This window comes from Manis javanica, chromosome 13 (genome assembly GCF_040802235.1).
Source record: "Manis javanica isolate MJ-LG chromosome 13, MJ_LKY, whole genome shotgun sequence".
NCBI classification, from domain to species: Eukaryota; Metazoa; Chordata; class Mammalia; order Pholidota; family Manidae; genus Manis; species Manis javanica.
Window position 1 is genome coordinate 75703576 of NC_133168.1, and position 17455 is coordinate 75721030.

General features: G+C 34.8%; 1 protein-coding gene across 6 annotated transcripts in view; it reads right to left on the reverse strand.

The window, feature by feature from the left end:
* The window catches only part of PRKN (parkin RBR E3 ubiquitin protein ligase), a 1215897-nt gene that overhangs the window by 1132733 nt on the left and 65709 nt on the right, over window positions 1-17455 (reverse strand). The window contains exon 1 of one of the 6 annotated variants that reach the window (XM_073219866.1): window positions 17205-17326. The exons of the other annotated variants lie outside the window; for them this stretch is intronic. Within the exon in view, the coding sequence (XP_073075967.1) occupies window position 17205 (1 nt within the window). The 5' untranslated portion in view covers window positions 17206-17326. Of the gene's footprint in view, window positions 1-17204; window positions 17327-17455 lie in introns of those variants that run through there. 6 annotated transcript variants of the gene reach the window in all.

Here is a 17455-nt window from a genome sequence, read left to right on the forward strand (position 1 = left end):
ATTTACTGAGCAATTTCTATTAGTATTATTGAACATTGTTTCAGTATATTCAATTTTTCTTTCAAAGGCTCAGTTATGCAGTGTCTACCTAACTACACATTCTTCATCTTTATCATATGTATTGTCATGTTGAACTGCCTTCTTATTTACTATTTTACTGATTACTATTCCATTGACTACTGCCAGCTATTCTAATTTTATGAAGATCTGTGGTCTTTTCTATCTTCCTAATTATTACAATTCTATGTGGCAAATCATACAAAATATCAAGGAGGGAGGGAGAAAGGATGGAAAGAAGGGAGGGAGATAGGAAAGGAAGAAGGAAAGAAGGGGATGAGGGAGAGAGGGAAGAAGGGAAAAAAAGAGAAAAAAAAACTAAGCATAGCAATCTTAACTAATGTAACTAATCATCCAAAGGACAGAATCCTCACGTGTAAGTGATTTTTGTGCATCTCCAAGGAAATGGCCTGCCCAGTCAGGCATCTGCACTATGGCAAAGCTCACCTGTCTTACAGAAGACTGCAGAGAGCTACAGTAAAAGAGATCCATTACAGCTCTTCTTTTTTAGTTTTCTCTTTTACAGCTTAAAAAACAAAGTCAGGGATTCCTTAATTGTTTCCTTGATACCTAGGATCTTTGATAGCAGAGTTCTTTGTTGTGCGGTTGCCAAGAGGAATGCTGAGGTGACTGGTGGGGAAATGCTCTTCTACATAAAGTTGTCCTTTGGGGACTAAACCGTGCTGACCAAAATTGCATTTATAAGGAAGGAATAATTAACCAATCAGCTATACCTAATAAGGTCATTTTATATGGGTTTGACTTCCTCGTGTCTCCTCAAAAGACTCCCACCAAACCCACTCTTGCTACTTCCAGGATGAGAAGACACAAAATTATGATCCACAGCAGTTGTTTACAAACTTTCTAAAGCAAATTCCAGTCTTCCTAGGTAAAATCTTACAAAAACACTAAGTACATGAAATAAATAAAAATTGGTTTTGTTTAAAATATTTACTATTTTTAAAAATAAAATTTTATAAGAAATAAAATAAAAATGGCTCAAAGTTCCACAGTCATGTATAAAAATATGCAAATAGGAAATTAAAATAGTAGAGAAAGTCTGAAAGTCAGTTTCTTCCCCTGCCTCTGAGCCCCCTCCTTCAGGGTTAACACTGTCTAGCAATTTCTTCTCATTCCTTCTAGAATAAATTTTATATTCATCCAAATATATGTATCTCCAAGTTAGTATTTTGCTAAAAAATTTGTAAAATAATTTCCTATTTATTTGCAATAAAGTAAATCAACAGTGAAGAGTCTGTTTCTGAGCAAAAAGATAATGAGTCAGACGTTATGAAGGACAATGGGAGACACAACAAATCCTAATACTCATTTTATTTGGCTTTTTAATTCAGTTACTTAATATTACAAAACTGAATTCAAACACATGAACAAAAGCAGGATGAATATGTTTTAATAGCCTGCTTTAAAGTCTCAAATATAGAAATTTGAGAAGTAATTAAGTTTAGTTTCAAAGTTCAATTACTAATAATAGGTAGAAGCTACTTGAGTTCTTTATTCATTAATATAAGCAAACCAAAACTACTCAGCCTTTTCAGCAAGCATTAAGCTAACATTTCACATTCCCTTATTGCACAGCTAAGAAGCCATGCTGGAAGTTGGTAGAACTCCTAAACCTCACTGAGAAAGCAGTAAGCTTGCTTCTGTCCTCAGCAGGAGCACAATCTCACCATTCTCAATACTTTCTGCCCTCTTCCTGCCTCTCTCCTCTCTCATCCACTTCACTTATCACTCCTCTGTTGCAAACAGGAGAGATGGAGGAATACCTTCAGTTCCTGGCTACATAACATCATCTTAGAATTCCCAGTTTTGTGGATGAGAGCACAAAGTACATGGAGCATAATAGAAAGGTACCCCAAATATTTTCCAATATAATCTCCCCCAACTATTTCCAGAAAGGTCACAGCAGGTCTATTATAAAATCAAGAAGGATCTGAGGCTAGGATTCAAAAGGAGATTAGAGATATAAAATGGCCATGCTGTGTGACCCACATAGAACATCAAACATCACATGTCTATTCAATAAGAGAAAGACAGCTTTCTCCTTCAAGCTTCAAAATGTTCTACTTAAGAATATGTTTTATATCACATTTTCATAATATATATATTTGTCCTGAGATTTTGTATTCTGCTAAAAGAGATTCCAACAGCCAATCTCTATATATTTATAAGCATGGCACTATTCTTTCTATATGCAACTTTTTTGAGGAAATTAAAGTCTTGGTAATTTTTCTTTTACCCTAAAATATCATACCGATAATTAGTGAGTAAGCTACTTTTACCAATCAGCACTTACCTCTTGGCTGGGCTCACCATGTAGAAGGGAGCATGCACAAACATCTAGCCCTACTATGGCCCATTTTACACATGATGTGGCCAGGCTATGGTGTAGCTGTTCAGTCAAACTCATGTAGATGCTGGTTATTTTGTAGCTGTGATTAACATTTACCATCAATAGACTTTAGGTAAAGGAGATTATCCTCCCACATGGGTGGACTTCAGTAATCAGTTGAACACTTCAAGAGCAAAAGATCTGAGGTTCCTGGAGAAGAAGGAATTCTGCCTCGGGACTGCAACACAGAATCTCTGCCTCCGTTTCTAGCCTGCTGGCCTGCCCTACAAATTTCAGACTCGCCAGGTCACACAATCATGTGAGCCAATGTAATAGATATAAAGAGATTCATTGTAAAGAGACTTTCATCTATCTATCTATCTATCTATCTATTATTGATTCTATTTCTCTGGAGAATCCTGACTCATTAGACATCAAATCTCTGCCAATACAATATTCAGGAAATACTTATGGAGGGTGTTTATATGCCAGGCACCGTTGTTCTAGGTGCTAATGATAAAGCAATAAATAAAACAGACAAAAATTTCTTACTTTCATAGAGTTATGTTTTAGTGGTACTCAGATGACTAACAAATTTTAAGTAAGATGACCATATAATTTATCACATAATCCAGGGCATTTTAAGGCTGGAAAATGACATAAGTAATACCAATGTCAGGACAGCATGCCTAAGTCATAACTATTCTGGACAAACTGGCATAGTATAGCTCACCATAACCTTTAGTGAAATGTAGGCCTATTTTCCTCAAACAGCCATGCATCTCATTAATTACAGAAAGCCAAAGGAGTATAAATTAATCAAGACTTAGGGGCAGACTTAGAGGGATCTTAGATTCAGAGAGCTTTGGGTTCTAATTCCACCTTCCCCACCCCCCGCTCTGTTCATGCTATTTAAAATATATATATATATATATATATGAGAAAAAAAATTATATATATATATATATATATATATATATATATATATATATATATATATATATATATATGAGAACCAGTGAGATAAAATATGTAAAGCATATACAAAAGGAATTGGGACATGACAGACATTCATTAAAATATCTATGAAAATAGATGTCTTAGCTGAGCCAGAGTGGGGATAAAGCAGTGGGGCTGAAAAGTTTTGTTTATGAGTGCAGGTCATTCTGTGCTACTTGGTTTTTCAAGCCACATGAATTTATTTCATTGGCTTTAAAATTTTTAAGAAAAAAAGAGAAATTTAGACATTTTACCCTTGAATGAGGTATTTTATTAAATGCAAAAAATGGCAATAATGAAATTACAACAACGCTATTATAATTGTGAGCATGGGCATGCATCACAGACTAAATGTGACATTTATCATCTTTAATATTGCTAGAAGTCACTCTAGATTTATCTTTAAAAATGTTATATTCATTAAACTGAATTCTACATCAATACCTACTGAAGTAGACCTGACTCAAAAGTAGATTAAACAACTCTCCTGCCTAGTTGGAAACTGCTGAGAGGAAACAATGGTAAAGAGATTTTCTCTGAAGTGTGACCACATGAGCCACAACAGCTACGTACAAGCCCATCTGGAAACTGTTCTGACGAGTCTTCACCATGGCCGAAACCCCAGAGAGAACAATGGACCAGACCCACTAGCTGTCTGCAAAGTATAAATACCCCGAGAGTGATCCCAAAGGAAAAATCCTTCTTTGTCCCCAAATATTAATTTTTCCATTAGTTTATCTCTGGGCCCAATAGCCCTTCTCCATTCTCTTAGAGTCCTCCCAACAAAGCACAAATGAATGGAATCTACTGTGAAAATGACAGAATAAATCTGAGAAAGGGAGCATGTGGTCATTGACATGTAAGGACAGCTCAGGTGTGATAATCATTTCAGAAAGCAAAGCTCTAAATGATCCTAAACTGTGTATAGTTTCTTCTGTTGTGGTGGAGAGAGTGTGGTTGGACAGAAGGGTAAAGAAGATTAGAGAAGAAGGACATGAATACAGTGCTTTTGCTAGAAAGGACAAGAATGTGTCGGACCTCAGAGTGAGATACATAAAGGGCCAAAAAAAGATTATCTCTCCAGCAGAATACTCTATTCTCTACTAAAAGTTAAGAACTTAAATTTTAATCACTTTATAGTTTTGCAAGGGTTAGATTTAACTGAGAATAATAATTATAACTATATAAACTGCCTTTTTGTCCAGATTGTAGAGATATACCATTCCCTTCCGACTATGAATGAAAATAAAGCTCATTATAAACCTACATTCTCCTAGTAAGCTTTTTCAGAAAGGATAGAAAATTAAAACCTCTCAAACAATATTAAATTGCTACATTTTGATGTGTATCTTCATACCTACCCCTTTGTAGAACATACACACACACACATACACATACCCTATATAGAAATGTAGTCAATACAGAATTAATAATTATTCCAAGTTGTTAGGGCTTCATAATCAAAAACATGAACTATTGTAAATCAGCTTTTTAAAGATAGCTTTAGAAAAGCATACTGTAAGTGTTTACATTGACATAACCGTGGATATATATACCTACAGGGAGAATGAAAAAAACAACTTTCCCAGTGTTATTTCAGTTTATGTTAAAAGTGCTTTAACTCAAGCAACTTAAGGCAGAGCCTGTGTTGATATATGTTAAGAGTCTGAAAAAAAACTTTCATAATAATGGAATTATAATTTATATACTTTTTATAGAAATATGTAATAAATTCTCTATTATACATATATACACACACTCGATTTTTAACCCTAAAATTTCATAAGCATAATTTGGGCAAACTTTTTTAAATAATATTCATATTTATATATTTAAGGATTACTGTGTATCAGGATTTCTCGATTTCAACACTATTAACATTTGGGGACTAATAATTCCCTGCTTTGCAGGCATGGAAAGGGGGTTGTATGGGAGGCTGGGGTTGTCCTGTGAATTGCAGGATCCTTGGCAGCCTCCTGACTTTTGCATACCAGATACCAGTAGCACTGCCTCAGTTGTGACAACCAAAAAGTAAATGTTTCCAGACATTGCCAATATCTCCTGGGGACACAATCACCCCTGCTTGAGAGTTACTGCCATATACTGAGGGTCACCTCATACTTGGGCATGTGTGATATACGTGTTTTGTTTGGACCCTAAGGGGCTAATTTTGTAACCTTTTTCAATTGACCCATATAATTGTTTACAATTTCTTAGTATTATAAACAATGCCTTGATGATTTTATACACAGATTCCTTCAGCTTTTTTCAATTAGTTAAGGACAATGGTTTTAGAGATAATTCTGTAGGGAGAACTCATTTTAAATCTAAACAGTTTAAACATACCTGAAGTTAAAGGACAAAAAAAGGCAATAAAATACAAAAGGTCAAAAATAAACATAGGTTACCTATAATTGGTTTTTACATACATCATACTTCCATTAGAATACTATGAAGCAACCTGGTAATAGATTAAAAATTTCAAAATGACTACAAGTTTTGCTTTTTCACCAGTATCTTCAACATCTTTTTCAAATAAAGATACTAAATAAACACTTCAGAGACCCATAATGTATCGAAACTGTATTGCTTATAGTATCTTTTCCTTTAGAAACTGCATGTGGTGATTCAAAAAGAAAACAAAAAAATTCTTGTCAATCAATGATCTGAAGATATTTTATTACCAGCTGTCATAATCTATTTTAAGAGAAAGTTTTAAGACTCTTGTTCTAGAAGTTTTCAACTAATGAGTACAAAAGGTTTTAAAAATCAATTATTTTTATATATTGTTTATGGATATAGGAAGGAGTCACAATTTACAGCAGTAGGGCTGAACAGGGGTCCAAACAAGCTTCAATTCAGAGTACCTAGAATATTTAATTTCTTTAAAGCATTTTCTAGAATAAAATAGATCAAAAGATTAACACTTACTAATTCATAGTGTACACATGGGAGTTCACACATAAACATTACTGCACAGTCTTCAAAATACTTTATAAATCCTTCATAATTTTTTTTTAATCAACTCATGACTTATCAGGAGGCTGCAAGGAGTCTTCGGTAAGAAATTTTCTAAAATTTCTCAGGAATCAATTTTGCTTGTCTGATGAATGAAATGAGTAAATAAACATTTTTATAAGCTTTCTATATTTGAAATCTTAGGTGATGGAATTTATTTCCAAAAGACCTCAATCATGTAATTGTTCTGTGCCTGAGTTTTCTCATCTAAAACAGAGAAATCATGACAGTATGTACTTTACAAGCATCAAAAAGGGGAAGTCCTAGGCCCAAGAGTGAGTGCCTGGCCAGGTCACCCAACCAGGGCTGAATGCCTAACCTAACTGCAGTTTCAGTCTTCCCCAGAAATGTAGTCTTAGTCAATCAGGAATTTTCTCACCATCACCAATGAGGTAACATGTCCCATGAGCTTGACATCTCCCAAAATGATGAGGTCATCTGTATCATAAAACACTCTGCTCTTCCTCCTAAGAGCAAGTGACCTTGTCAAAACAGTCCCTTCTTGTACTAATAATATTTTGTTCCACCTTCCCTCTATAAAAACCTTCCATTTTGTATTACTCCCTGAAGCATTTCTCTACTTGCTATATGGTATGGTACCTGATTCATGAACCACTTAATAAAGCCAATTAGATCTTCAAATGTAATTGATAGAATTTTGTTTTTCAGCGAGGGTTACCATGAAAATTAGTAAGGAAATGTTTATGAAACTATCTTCTAAATTATAAAGCAGCAGTATACTAACTAGCTGCATAAAATATTTACATATTCTTCCTTGAGATTTAAGGCAGATAAAGAATTGCAGCCTATAGTTCTTCAGCACTGAGCATGGTCCAAACAATGCCCATGAAACAATTTTAATGAATAACCACTTATTCAGATAGGCAGAAAGATAAATACCTTTCCTTCATTCTTCAACAAGTACCTACTAATTCTTTTTGAAAGCAGAGAAGAATTTTGATCCTTGACATAAAATAGGTGCTTTGTTGAAAGAAAACCTACACAGGAATTTAAACTGCCCATACTATTTCATATTATTTGACCTAACAACAACTCCCTGGTATAAAAAAGGAAGATCTTATTACCCATTTTGGAGCTAAGAAATAGGAGCGTGGAAAGTTCATTTGTTTAAAGTAGTGATAAGACCATGCCTAGTATCAACCTTCTATTTTTTTTTGTATCATTAATATAAAATCACATGATCAACATTGTGGTTACTAGATTCCCCATCTTATCAAGTCAACCTTCTATTTTTATTAGGAAATACCTTTGTTATTGTCATAGTTCATCATTGGGCCAATTATGGAAAGCCACATTTGTAACCATATTTTAACATTTATAAGTTCTAGACTAAGAAATATCCTATGTAAAATAAAGAAAGTTGCCCAGAACCAGAGGACCCAGACAGAATGTGAAGATAACATTGAGATTGGGCACATACTACTCCAGGCACCTCCCCAGTTTCAAAAAGACATATGCACCCCTATGTTTATTGCAGCACTATTTACAATAGCCAAGATATGGAAGCAACCTAAGTTCCATCCATAGATGAATGGATAAAGAAGATGTGGTACATATACACAAAGGAATATTATTCAGCCATAAGAAGAAAATAAATCCTACCATTTGCAACAACATGGATGGAGGTAGAGGGTATTATGCTCAGTGAAATAAGCCAGGCAGAAAAGACAAGTATCAAATGATTTCACTCATCTGTGGAGAATAAGAACAAAGCAAAAACTGAAGGAACAAAATAGCAGCAGACTCACAGAACCCAAGAATGGACTAACAGTTACCAAAGGGAAAGGGACTGGAGAGGATGGGTGGGAAGGGAGGGATAGGGGAATCAGAGGTATTAACGATTAGCACACATAATGTAGCGGGGGCATGGGGAAGGCAGTATAGCACAGAGAAGACAAGTAGTGATTCTATAGCATCTTACTATGCTGAAGGACAGTGACTGCAATGGGGTATGTGGTGGGGACTTGGTAATGGGGGGATCTAGTAACCACAATGTTGCTCACGTAATTGTATATTAATGATACCAAAGAAAAAAGAAAAAAAGAAAGTACTATTGATTTTTTTAGTGAAGTAAATTGGAAGTTGTGTTTTAATTCTACAGAAAATATTCCACAAATAATAAAAAAAAACAGATTTTTTTACCACAATATGCAAATAATTTTGGCAATCTAACCTTCAACACAGTTGTTAGGCCTTAAATGCTTCATCACATTTTATTGAATAAAATAAAAATAAAACTGGGTAACATCTGCCATAAATTCTGTTAAAAAAAAAGGACAAAGTTAGATATTTAAGAATTTCTTTAGCACTCTGTTGGTTAATGGGGGCATTCCAACATTTTAAAAAGTAAACAACAGGGATTTTTGCCTCCAGAAACTTTGGCTGGCAGCCTAATAAAAGTCTGTGGTCTTATAGAAATAGCTATACCTCCTTTATATTTTTATAGTGTATACAAATTAAAACTAATTAGCAAGTAAAGCAAAACATATTTTCTCCTTAGTTATTATGAGTGTTCACATGTAATTCCCTCCTAAAGAAGTTTCAGTCAGTTATAGCATTGCAAGAATTATTGCAATTTTATGGTTATAATGGGAAAAAAATTATTAAAAAAAACCTTTGGAATTCAAGCACAGAAAGGAAAGATTCAATTACTTGGAAAGACTTTGGTACTGTGAGATAGATACACAGAAAATGAAAGGCAGACTTGGGTCACCATTAAACTGTAATCCCATATGGCATTTCCTTCTCTAAGCTTCTGCTACAATTCATTTACATAGAATGTGAGCTGCAAACCAATAATTACAAACGTACACCCACGAATGAGAGATAACTATGCTAAGTGAAATATAAACTGATTTTTAATTATTCATTAGTAGTAATTCAGAATATTAGTGGCATGACACAATGATCTCCTCAGGGTCTATATATAGCAGGAATTCATTTTACAAATGAAAATCCCACTACTAAAAGGCCTGTTAGGCTCAAGCTATATAAATTCTGCTTGAACAGGATGGAGTTGAAGATCAACCTACATAATTCTGAATGCAAATTTACATTCAAGTTCAAATAGCATAAAGTAGATTGTACGCTTAAAACAGTACCCAACACACAGTTAGCATTTGCTAACAATAGCTGTTATATATAAACATTCATCCCATGAACAATTTTTCAGCTCATATATAAAAGTTCACTTAGGAACAAAAACTAATTCAGGATATAGACAGGCACAACCCACTCTTAATACTTCTAAATTAAAGTTGATCATAAAACATTCTATTATAAGCTAAAAGATCCATCTCAATCTAAGGCCCAAGGCAACCACTATTAATGAATGGAATTGGTGAGCAAGATGAAGGTTATCTGCCATTTATGACTTGCAACTAGTCTTTCCCCTGTAAGTTGGGTCCTAGTTAATGGCCTTATTATACATCAATTATTTAAGCTAAAAATTGGGATGCAGGGGAGTCATCCTTGAATCTCTCACAAGCTCTCTATATTCAATCAACACTCCTGCTGAAGTGTCTTTTTAAATATCAAAGCTATCCCATGGACTCCACCTTCATCAGCACAGCAATACAAATTTGCACCTGCCTCCTATAATCCTTACCTGTCCCCTGTAGACCTTGCTCCCCACTCAACAAGAGCACGGGCTTTGAAGAGCTCATCTGATCTACAGCCACCACCATGCCAACAAAACCCTGCAGCACCTGACATTCCTCTTCCCCTCTAACACAGGTCTTTATCTCTAAGGATACCTTCCATTATCTGGCCTATTCAGATATGTGCCATCCTCAGACCCCACCCTCCTCCTCTCACCCTTGGCATTCCAGCCGTAGTGCCTTCCTCCAGTGCCAGGCACTGAGCTTCCAGGAACCCTCCCATCACAAAGCCTAGGGCAGGCTCTTCCCTCTCCTCTGCACTTGTTAAACACCTACGTTCCCTCCTGAGCTCAGCTGTGGTGTTTCTCCCTCAGGGCTCCTTCCCCCACCACTCTCCTTTATAGATTCTCCTGACACGTATATTTGCCATGGGTTTAATTTCACTGCTTCTTCAAGACAGGGGCTGTATTTCTGATGTGTTTGTTTATACTAAACTCATACCACCCAGAATAGTGCCTAGCAATGGCAGATGCTCATTAAATACTGTTTGAAAGCTAGAGTGAATTTATGAATAATGAAAGAATGAATAAATTGATCGATTATCACATCTTTGACAGATGCATTACTATAGAAGATTCTGTTTCTAACAGAGATTTATTTGGTGTACATGGTAGCCTGTTCATTTAATACTGTGCATATTTGCTCAGTATTACAAATAAATCACAAATTTAGCTGCCATAATAACCACATATGGTATTATCAAAATCCTCAAATCTATACTAACAAAGTTCCTTAAAATCAAACTTGAGCAAGTTTATATCAGTTCCTAATGAGTAAATGCTTTCATTCCATTCATTTAATTATTCCAGAAATTATTAAATTTTAGGAAAATACAGGAAGCTAAGCAAAAAAGAGTTCTTTAAAAGTTTTCAGGACAAAGAATACATAATGTTTCATATAGCACAGTAGTATTATGCTATTTAAATGTTTCATAATTGTGTATACCAAGATCCCACACAACACAAGTTTCTTCTATAAAGATAATTATGTTCTCCCATTTAGGATACTTGAGAGCTAGCATACAAGTTTGTATGCATATGTAATACTTGGATAACTCACTAGTCTTATTAAGTGTGTATGGATATGCACATGTAGATATATGTGAAGATTACTAGGACAAGAAAAACAAATCCCTTAATACAGCCATTGTCTAGTTGTTGTTATTCCATTAGAACTTTTTATGCTTTCATTGGATTTACAACTGCTTGTCACTAAATGATATTTACTTAAAAAACTCTAATTTTATTGACTTTAACACTCATATTCTCCATCTGAGATCTTTGCTTCATAAGTGTTTTGCATTTGTTCACCCTTATAAACAAAGCAGTCTTTCGTAAATTAGCAAACATTTACACTGCAAAGAACACTCAGATCAGTCCATTTGGAAGGTGTTTCTTCATGCCCCATCCCGGGAATTAGCATCTTTTTGAGTGTCTGTGTGCACATGATGTTTCAAATGCCCATTCAATGTACAGGTCACTTATCAGAGTTCTATACATTGAAAAAGAGATTAGCAAGTTCAAACTTTATAAGCAAAGTGAAGTACAATCATTAATACTATCCTTGTTGACAGACTTGGACTAGGGAAATCCAAGACACTGAAATTATTATGAATCTCTAAACATAATCTTTTCATTTTATGCCAGTAATGTAAAAATTATTGTTGGACAAGAAAATATAGATAAGCAAAAAAAGAGGACTGACATATCACTAAATAGAGACAACTACTCTTAATAGCTATCTTCAGAGAATTTCCTAAATAAACATATATCTTAAAAATTAGATAAAACACATACTATTTTTAACCTGGTATTTTAAATCATCACAAAAGTCAGTATCTTTCCATATCAATAACATCAACATCTGTAAGGCTGGGCAGAACTCCTGCCTCGACCTTCTTGGTCCCTATGTTCCTGGGGTCTGTATGGCTTCTGGTGGTCCTCTGCGGACACAGTTCTGAGCACAGCTGCAATACTGGCAAAGTACTTAGTAGCAGGTTCCTTGACTCAGTGAGGAAAGGCTCTTGCCAGAGAGGGCAAGACACAAAAAAAATCTTTGATTGCTATTTCTACCCAATATTGATATTTGGCTTACATAGTTAATCCCAGTCTTAACTAAAATGTATACTTACAGCTACTGACTTGGGCAAATTTCAACCCTTGAGCTTGTGAAGAAGGGGAGCTTCCCAGCAGTACAAGAATTTGATGTCAAATATTCTTCCTGTGTGTATGTCAATTAATAATGTGTCTTAAAACCAATAACTAATTTGTCATATTTTATTACACAGCAACTTTCCTCCTCAAAAAAAATAATGTATAAAGCTTAAAAGAGTCACTAACTCAGTCGACAACTTTTATGTTCTCTCTCTCTAACTTGTGTACAATTCTCCAAAGCACTGGGGAGAGCAGAAGGGAGCCACGACCCAAGGAGCCAGCCTCCAGGAGGACTGCGGCACACAGCACAGAGGCCACTCACCTGGGAGCCAGGGATGAAGCTCACTGCTCGCGAGCCACAGACATGGAACACTTGACAGAACTTTGAATGTCCAGTGTTTCCTTTTCTCTGGTCATGAGATAACACACTGTATGCCTATGTTGTGTGCATTTGAGGTTTACAGTATGAAAATGCAACTTTTATATACTACTTTCTCATAAAACACATTCCCCTTTTCTCTTAAGATGTTTTTCTGGTTTTGCAAATGATAAGTACATTTAAAGATATTTCCATACGTTCCACAATAGTAGGAAACACAAAGCTTTAAAATTATTTTTTTATATTTGGTCAGTGTTAATTATTAAACTCGAAAGAGAAATTTAAACACAGTTGTCTAACTTGCCATAGAAATTCTTGAGTATTTTTATACAAATGCTACCCATGTAAGTCTCTTTGAGATAGAAATAAAGTGGTTCAGCCACTAATATATGATGTGTATATCATAAAATATATATCTATTGTGCCAGTTATCAAAACTCCATTAAAAAAACAATTAATACTTAGCTATTTTTAAAGTAGGGGCAATACAAACAATGCAAGCATTGAATAGGGAGCCATAAAATATCCCCCAGAGTTCCAGCTTGGCCATGAACTCATTATGTGACCCAGAATGAAATATTCAGCACACCTGTACCTTGGTCTCCAGATACATAGGGAAGGGTTGAGGCTATATGCTATCAAAGAGTCCTCACAATGCTTATGACACAGAGATACTTAGGATGTATTCCAGTGTTACCAGGATAAGATTTCTAAAGGCAACTTTCTTTAGCACATGAAGAGTGGTAAAGCAAGCTTTATTACTGCTCTCTTAATCTATGCTGAATGCCCATACCTATCTTTTTCTAATGTGGCTATTTCAAGAGAATCCCTTTTCATTTACTTTTCTCCTCTTAAAAAAATATTTCATACCTACCAAACTATTGGAATAAAACAATATGTCCAATGAAAATTAAGTTGCTACCACATCATGGTTGAGAATTTTAACATGGAAATGAAGGTCAAAGTTATGGTTCCCACAGTAACTGATATATATGTAGTGTCTTATTAGCAGGCATGCTGTATAATGTATGTTTATGTACTCTACATGAATTATACTTGCTATGGAAACCATAAACTTTGAATTTTCCTTCAAAAACTTCAATTCTTAGTCATAATTTTGCATTAACATAGGCTGGGGAAACAATTTTGTCAGGGTTGTTCACATCTCATCATCTCCCTTCAAAGGAGACACAGTAACACAATACAGAGGATAATAACAGGAAACCAGAATATATTTCTGCCAATGTATATTGAGGCATATGCATATGATTAGGCTTGAAAATTGTCCTGGGGTACACACAATCACATTTTCTTGGGATAGAGAGATAAACAGTGGAATTCTTGCTTAGTATCAATATTAAGCAATAAGCACAGTATAAAGTTAAAACTTATAGAAAGTGATTTTTTTCACTAAAAACCTAGAACTTCATTATTTCTGGATTTCATATGAAGATTATGCTAGTCAGATAATAGAAATTGGTGCTTGGTATACACATCCCAGAGAGGTCTGATTCCAAATAGACTTGGTCACATTTGTGATCCCCTGAAATCATTGTTAGCCCACATGAACAGGGGAAAATTTTTCAAAGGAAAATATTCTGCAAGGACCTGTTTAAAAATGCCAGGCCAACAGAGGGCAAGCAAATCACTGCAGGGACTCCAGTGCCTGCACTGGCACAGATGTCCCACTGTGGAGCCGAGTGGGGAGGCCACAGGGAGCCGGCAAGAAACGCTGCTAAAGGGTGGTTCTGCTGACTCAGTCACTGTGCTCTGCAAATTATTAGTTTATAATTAGTAACATTATTCTGCTTAATGAACTCCATGATGGTGATATCATAAGTATATTCATGAGCTAATTTCATATGTTATTTCTGACAGTTAAGGTAGGAAAAGTATTCAGATTATTTGGGTTATATGCTCTCTAAGCCTTGTTTTTGCCATATTCTCTACTATAATTAAACTCAGTCGAATAGCTGAAAGAAAACACCTACAGCATATCTATTATGAAGAAACACACACCAAAAATGAGTGGGAGACACTTGATCTTGCACGCAGAACTGGACACTCTCATCGTGACTCCTTACTGCTGCCATTAGTATGGTTTGGTATTGCAATATAAGGACATGAAGGTTCTGGGCCCAAGGCAAACACCAAATTATTAGATGACATCATCTGAAGACTTCAGTTTCTACAACCCAAAATATGAAATATTTGTGTTTTCCACCTCACGTAATTATAACAAGGAGATGATATACTTTGCAGTATTTCAGAACAAATAAAAAAATAATATAAAATATCGTGAGGACAAGTCTATGATTATGAATTCATTTACAAGGAATGCAACATATTGGCAACTCTTCTGACAAAACCAAATCCTTGCATAGTACAACATTCCTAAGTCCCACTGTAATTTAATTAGATGCAGTTAACAATTACTGCATTGCACACTGGTTTAATAATGACTCCTTCTTACTCATTTTTTATAATACAGTCTATTGGTCTCAAATAATAAGTTTTTAGGGGGCAGGGACTATATTCAACTCCTTCCCTGGAGGGTCTAGTTCTTCATGCAAAGATATACATAATAAAATGTTTGTGATGAGTCACATGATAACAAGATAATATTTACTAAAAATAAAACAAACTGAACATTCATAATTCATAGCCATGTAAACCTATGATGCAAGAAATTAAGTTAAGATTTGAACTAATATCCTCTACATACCCCATTCTCAAACTGATAGGTAATTAGGTACTTAAAACATCAATACCATCTAAGTCACCTGGATTGCAGGTATACCTCAAGATAAAGTGCATTTCAAGGACCTTTAAGACAGATTTTTAAATGGGTAAGTGCACTTAAAAATTTTTATGACATTTAAAATAAACCAAGTTCTTACCACTTTCTTGGAGGTAAATATAAGAAACAGTATATTCTATGGAGATAAGTAGATAGATAGGGATATATAAACATATAAACATATATCTCTAAGAGTTGGAAAGAATCAGGCAAAGGCTTGAAAACTGATTTACAAAGGTGATAGTGACTTTAAAAGTAAAACTTTTTACAGGTTAATTGTCTACAGTCTTTCATATCTTTGCAATATAGTAGGAAGGTTAAATGTTATATATTTCCTATTTATGTGAGGGGCTACTATTCTATAATTATAAATAAAATTCCTTTCTGGTTATGCTTAATAATTATACATGTGCTGATTTTTTCTTTAACTCAAATATATTGCTCAGTCAGCTTCCAGCTTCATACTTGTAAAGTTGATATTGGAACAAGTTTCATTCCAGTTTGATTTGTGACACAGATAACAGAGCAAGCTACTTTTCTACACTGCTTCATGAAAGCCAGTTCCATTTCTGCTTACACAGATTAAGAAAGTTACACATAATAAGTAATGTGACACTATAATTTGAAAATATTCATCTTGTTCACATTCTCCAGCTCCTACCAAAAGATTTATAACACCACTGAAACAGGAATTGATGAATCCATCACTGTCTGGAGAATTTGATCATAATCAATAACACAATTTTACCCTTAAATAGGATTCTAATTAAAGCATATTTTTCAAAGTAATTTTACTTTAACGTAAAAGTGGGCTTTTGTACCATGAATCATTAACCCATTGGTTTCCAAAAAGAAAATTATTCTGTCTCTCAAGTTCTATATCAGAAAAATAAAAGATGAAACCAAACCTTCTCTCTTCTATTTCACATTTCTCAAGGTACATTCTTATATTTTGTTATATATTCTCATCATGGAAAATGAAAAGTAACATACTTTCATAAACATAATAGAACCATAAAAGGTTTATCCAATGAAAGTGATGAAATGCCCAAATACACTGCCTCTGCTTGGGCAAAGAAAACATTTTCACCTAAACAAAATTAATTTGTCATATCATTATAGGACATCAAAAACAATCTTAAAAAAACCTGTGAACTTTATACCTGGCATAAAAATACAGTGTATTTTCTGATTATCCTCCTATTCTAGTCATCTCATTCTTTTCTTGCTCTCACTACTAGAATATCCAAAGAACACAAATTTCTCTCACAACACAACACAAAATTGCTTCCCTCAAAAATAAATAAAAACTCAAAAATTATTTTAAATGCACAGTATAATCATTTTATTATAAGGAAGTCACTCTTTTTTCTTTAGAGCATATAGTCCATCCTATTTTGCCATTACTTAGAAATAAGCCTAAGTATTTTACTCCTTGTTTAAACTGCAGTAAGCTCATTATTTCTTAATGATTAAGTCCAACTCCTTGCTAAAGCACATGTAAGAGGATTCTAGCCTCTCACTCTGCCATGATTGGTACTTCTGGTAACTAGAGATCCGTTCACCAATATACTGTGTCTTCATGGTCAATTTCCTCTGAATGTTCCCCCCTTTCCACTCAGTAAGTATGAACTGATCCTTCAAGAACAAACTTAAACACTGTTTTCTGGTGCAGTCTTCACAGACTCCCTTAGATAATTACTTCCTTCTCTATGATCCCCTGGTTGTTTATACAGCCCTCTAAGACAGCACTCATTTGCCCACTTACTTAGTTACTTGTCGGTCTTTCCCTTGTGAGTGGGAGGCTTCTGGCGGTAGAGCTCTTATTCATCCTTGCATCAAAAGGACTTCTGGAGATTCACTATTCAGTTGACACTCAGCAAAGTTTTTTAAGTACATGAATGGGACGATCAGCTGTAGTCCAGATGTTCTGTTCACTGATCTTGGAGGCCAGTTTTGACCTGTGGATTTGCCAACTATTTTATAATGCTCATCTAATCTGTCTGCTGTGTTTAATTT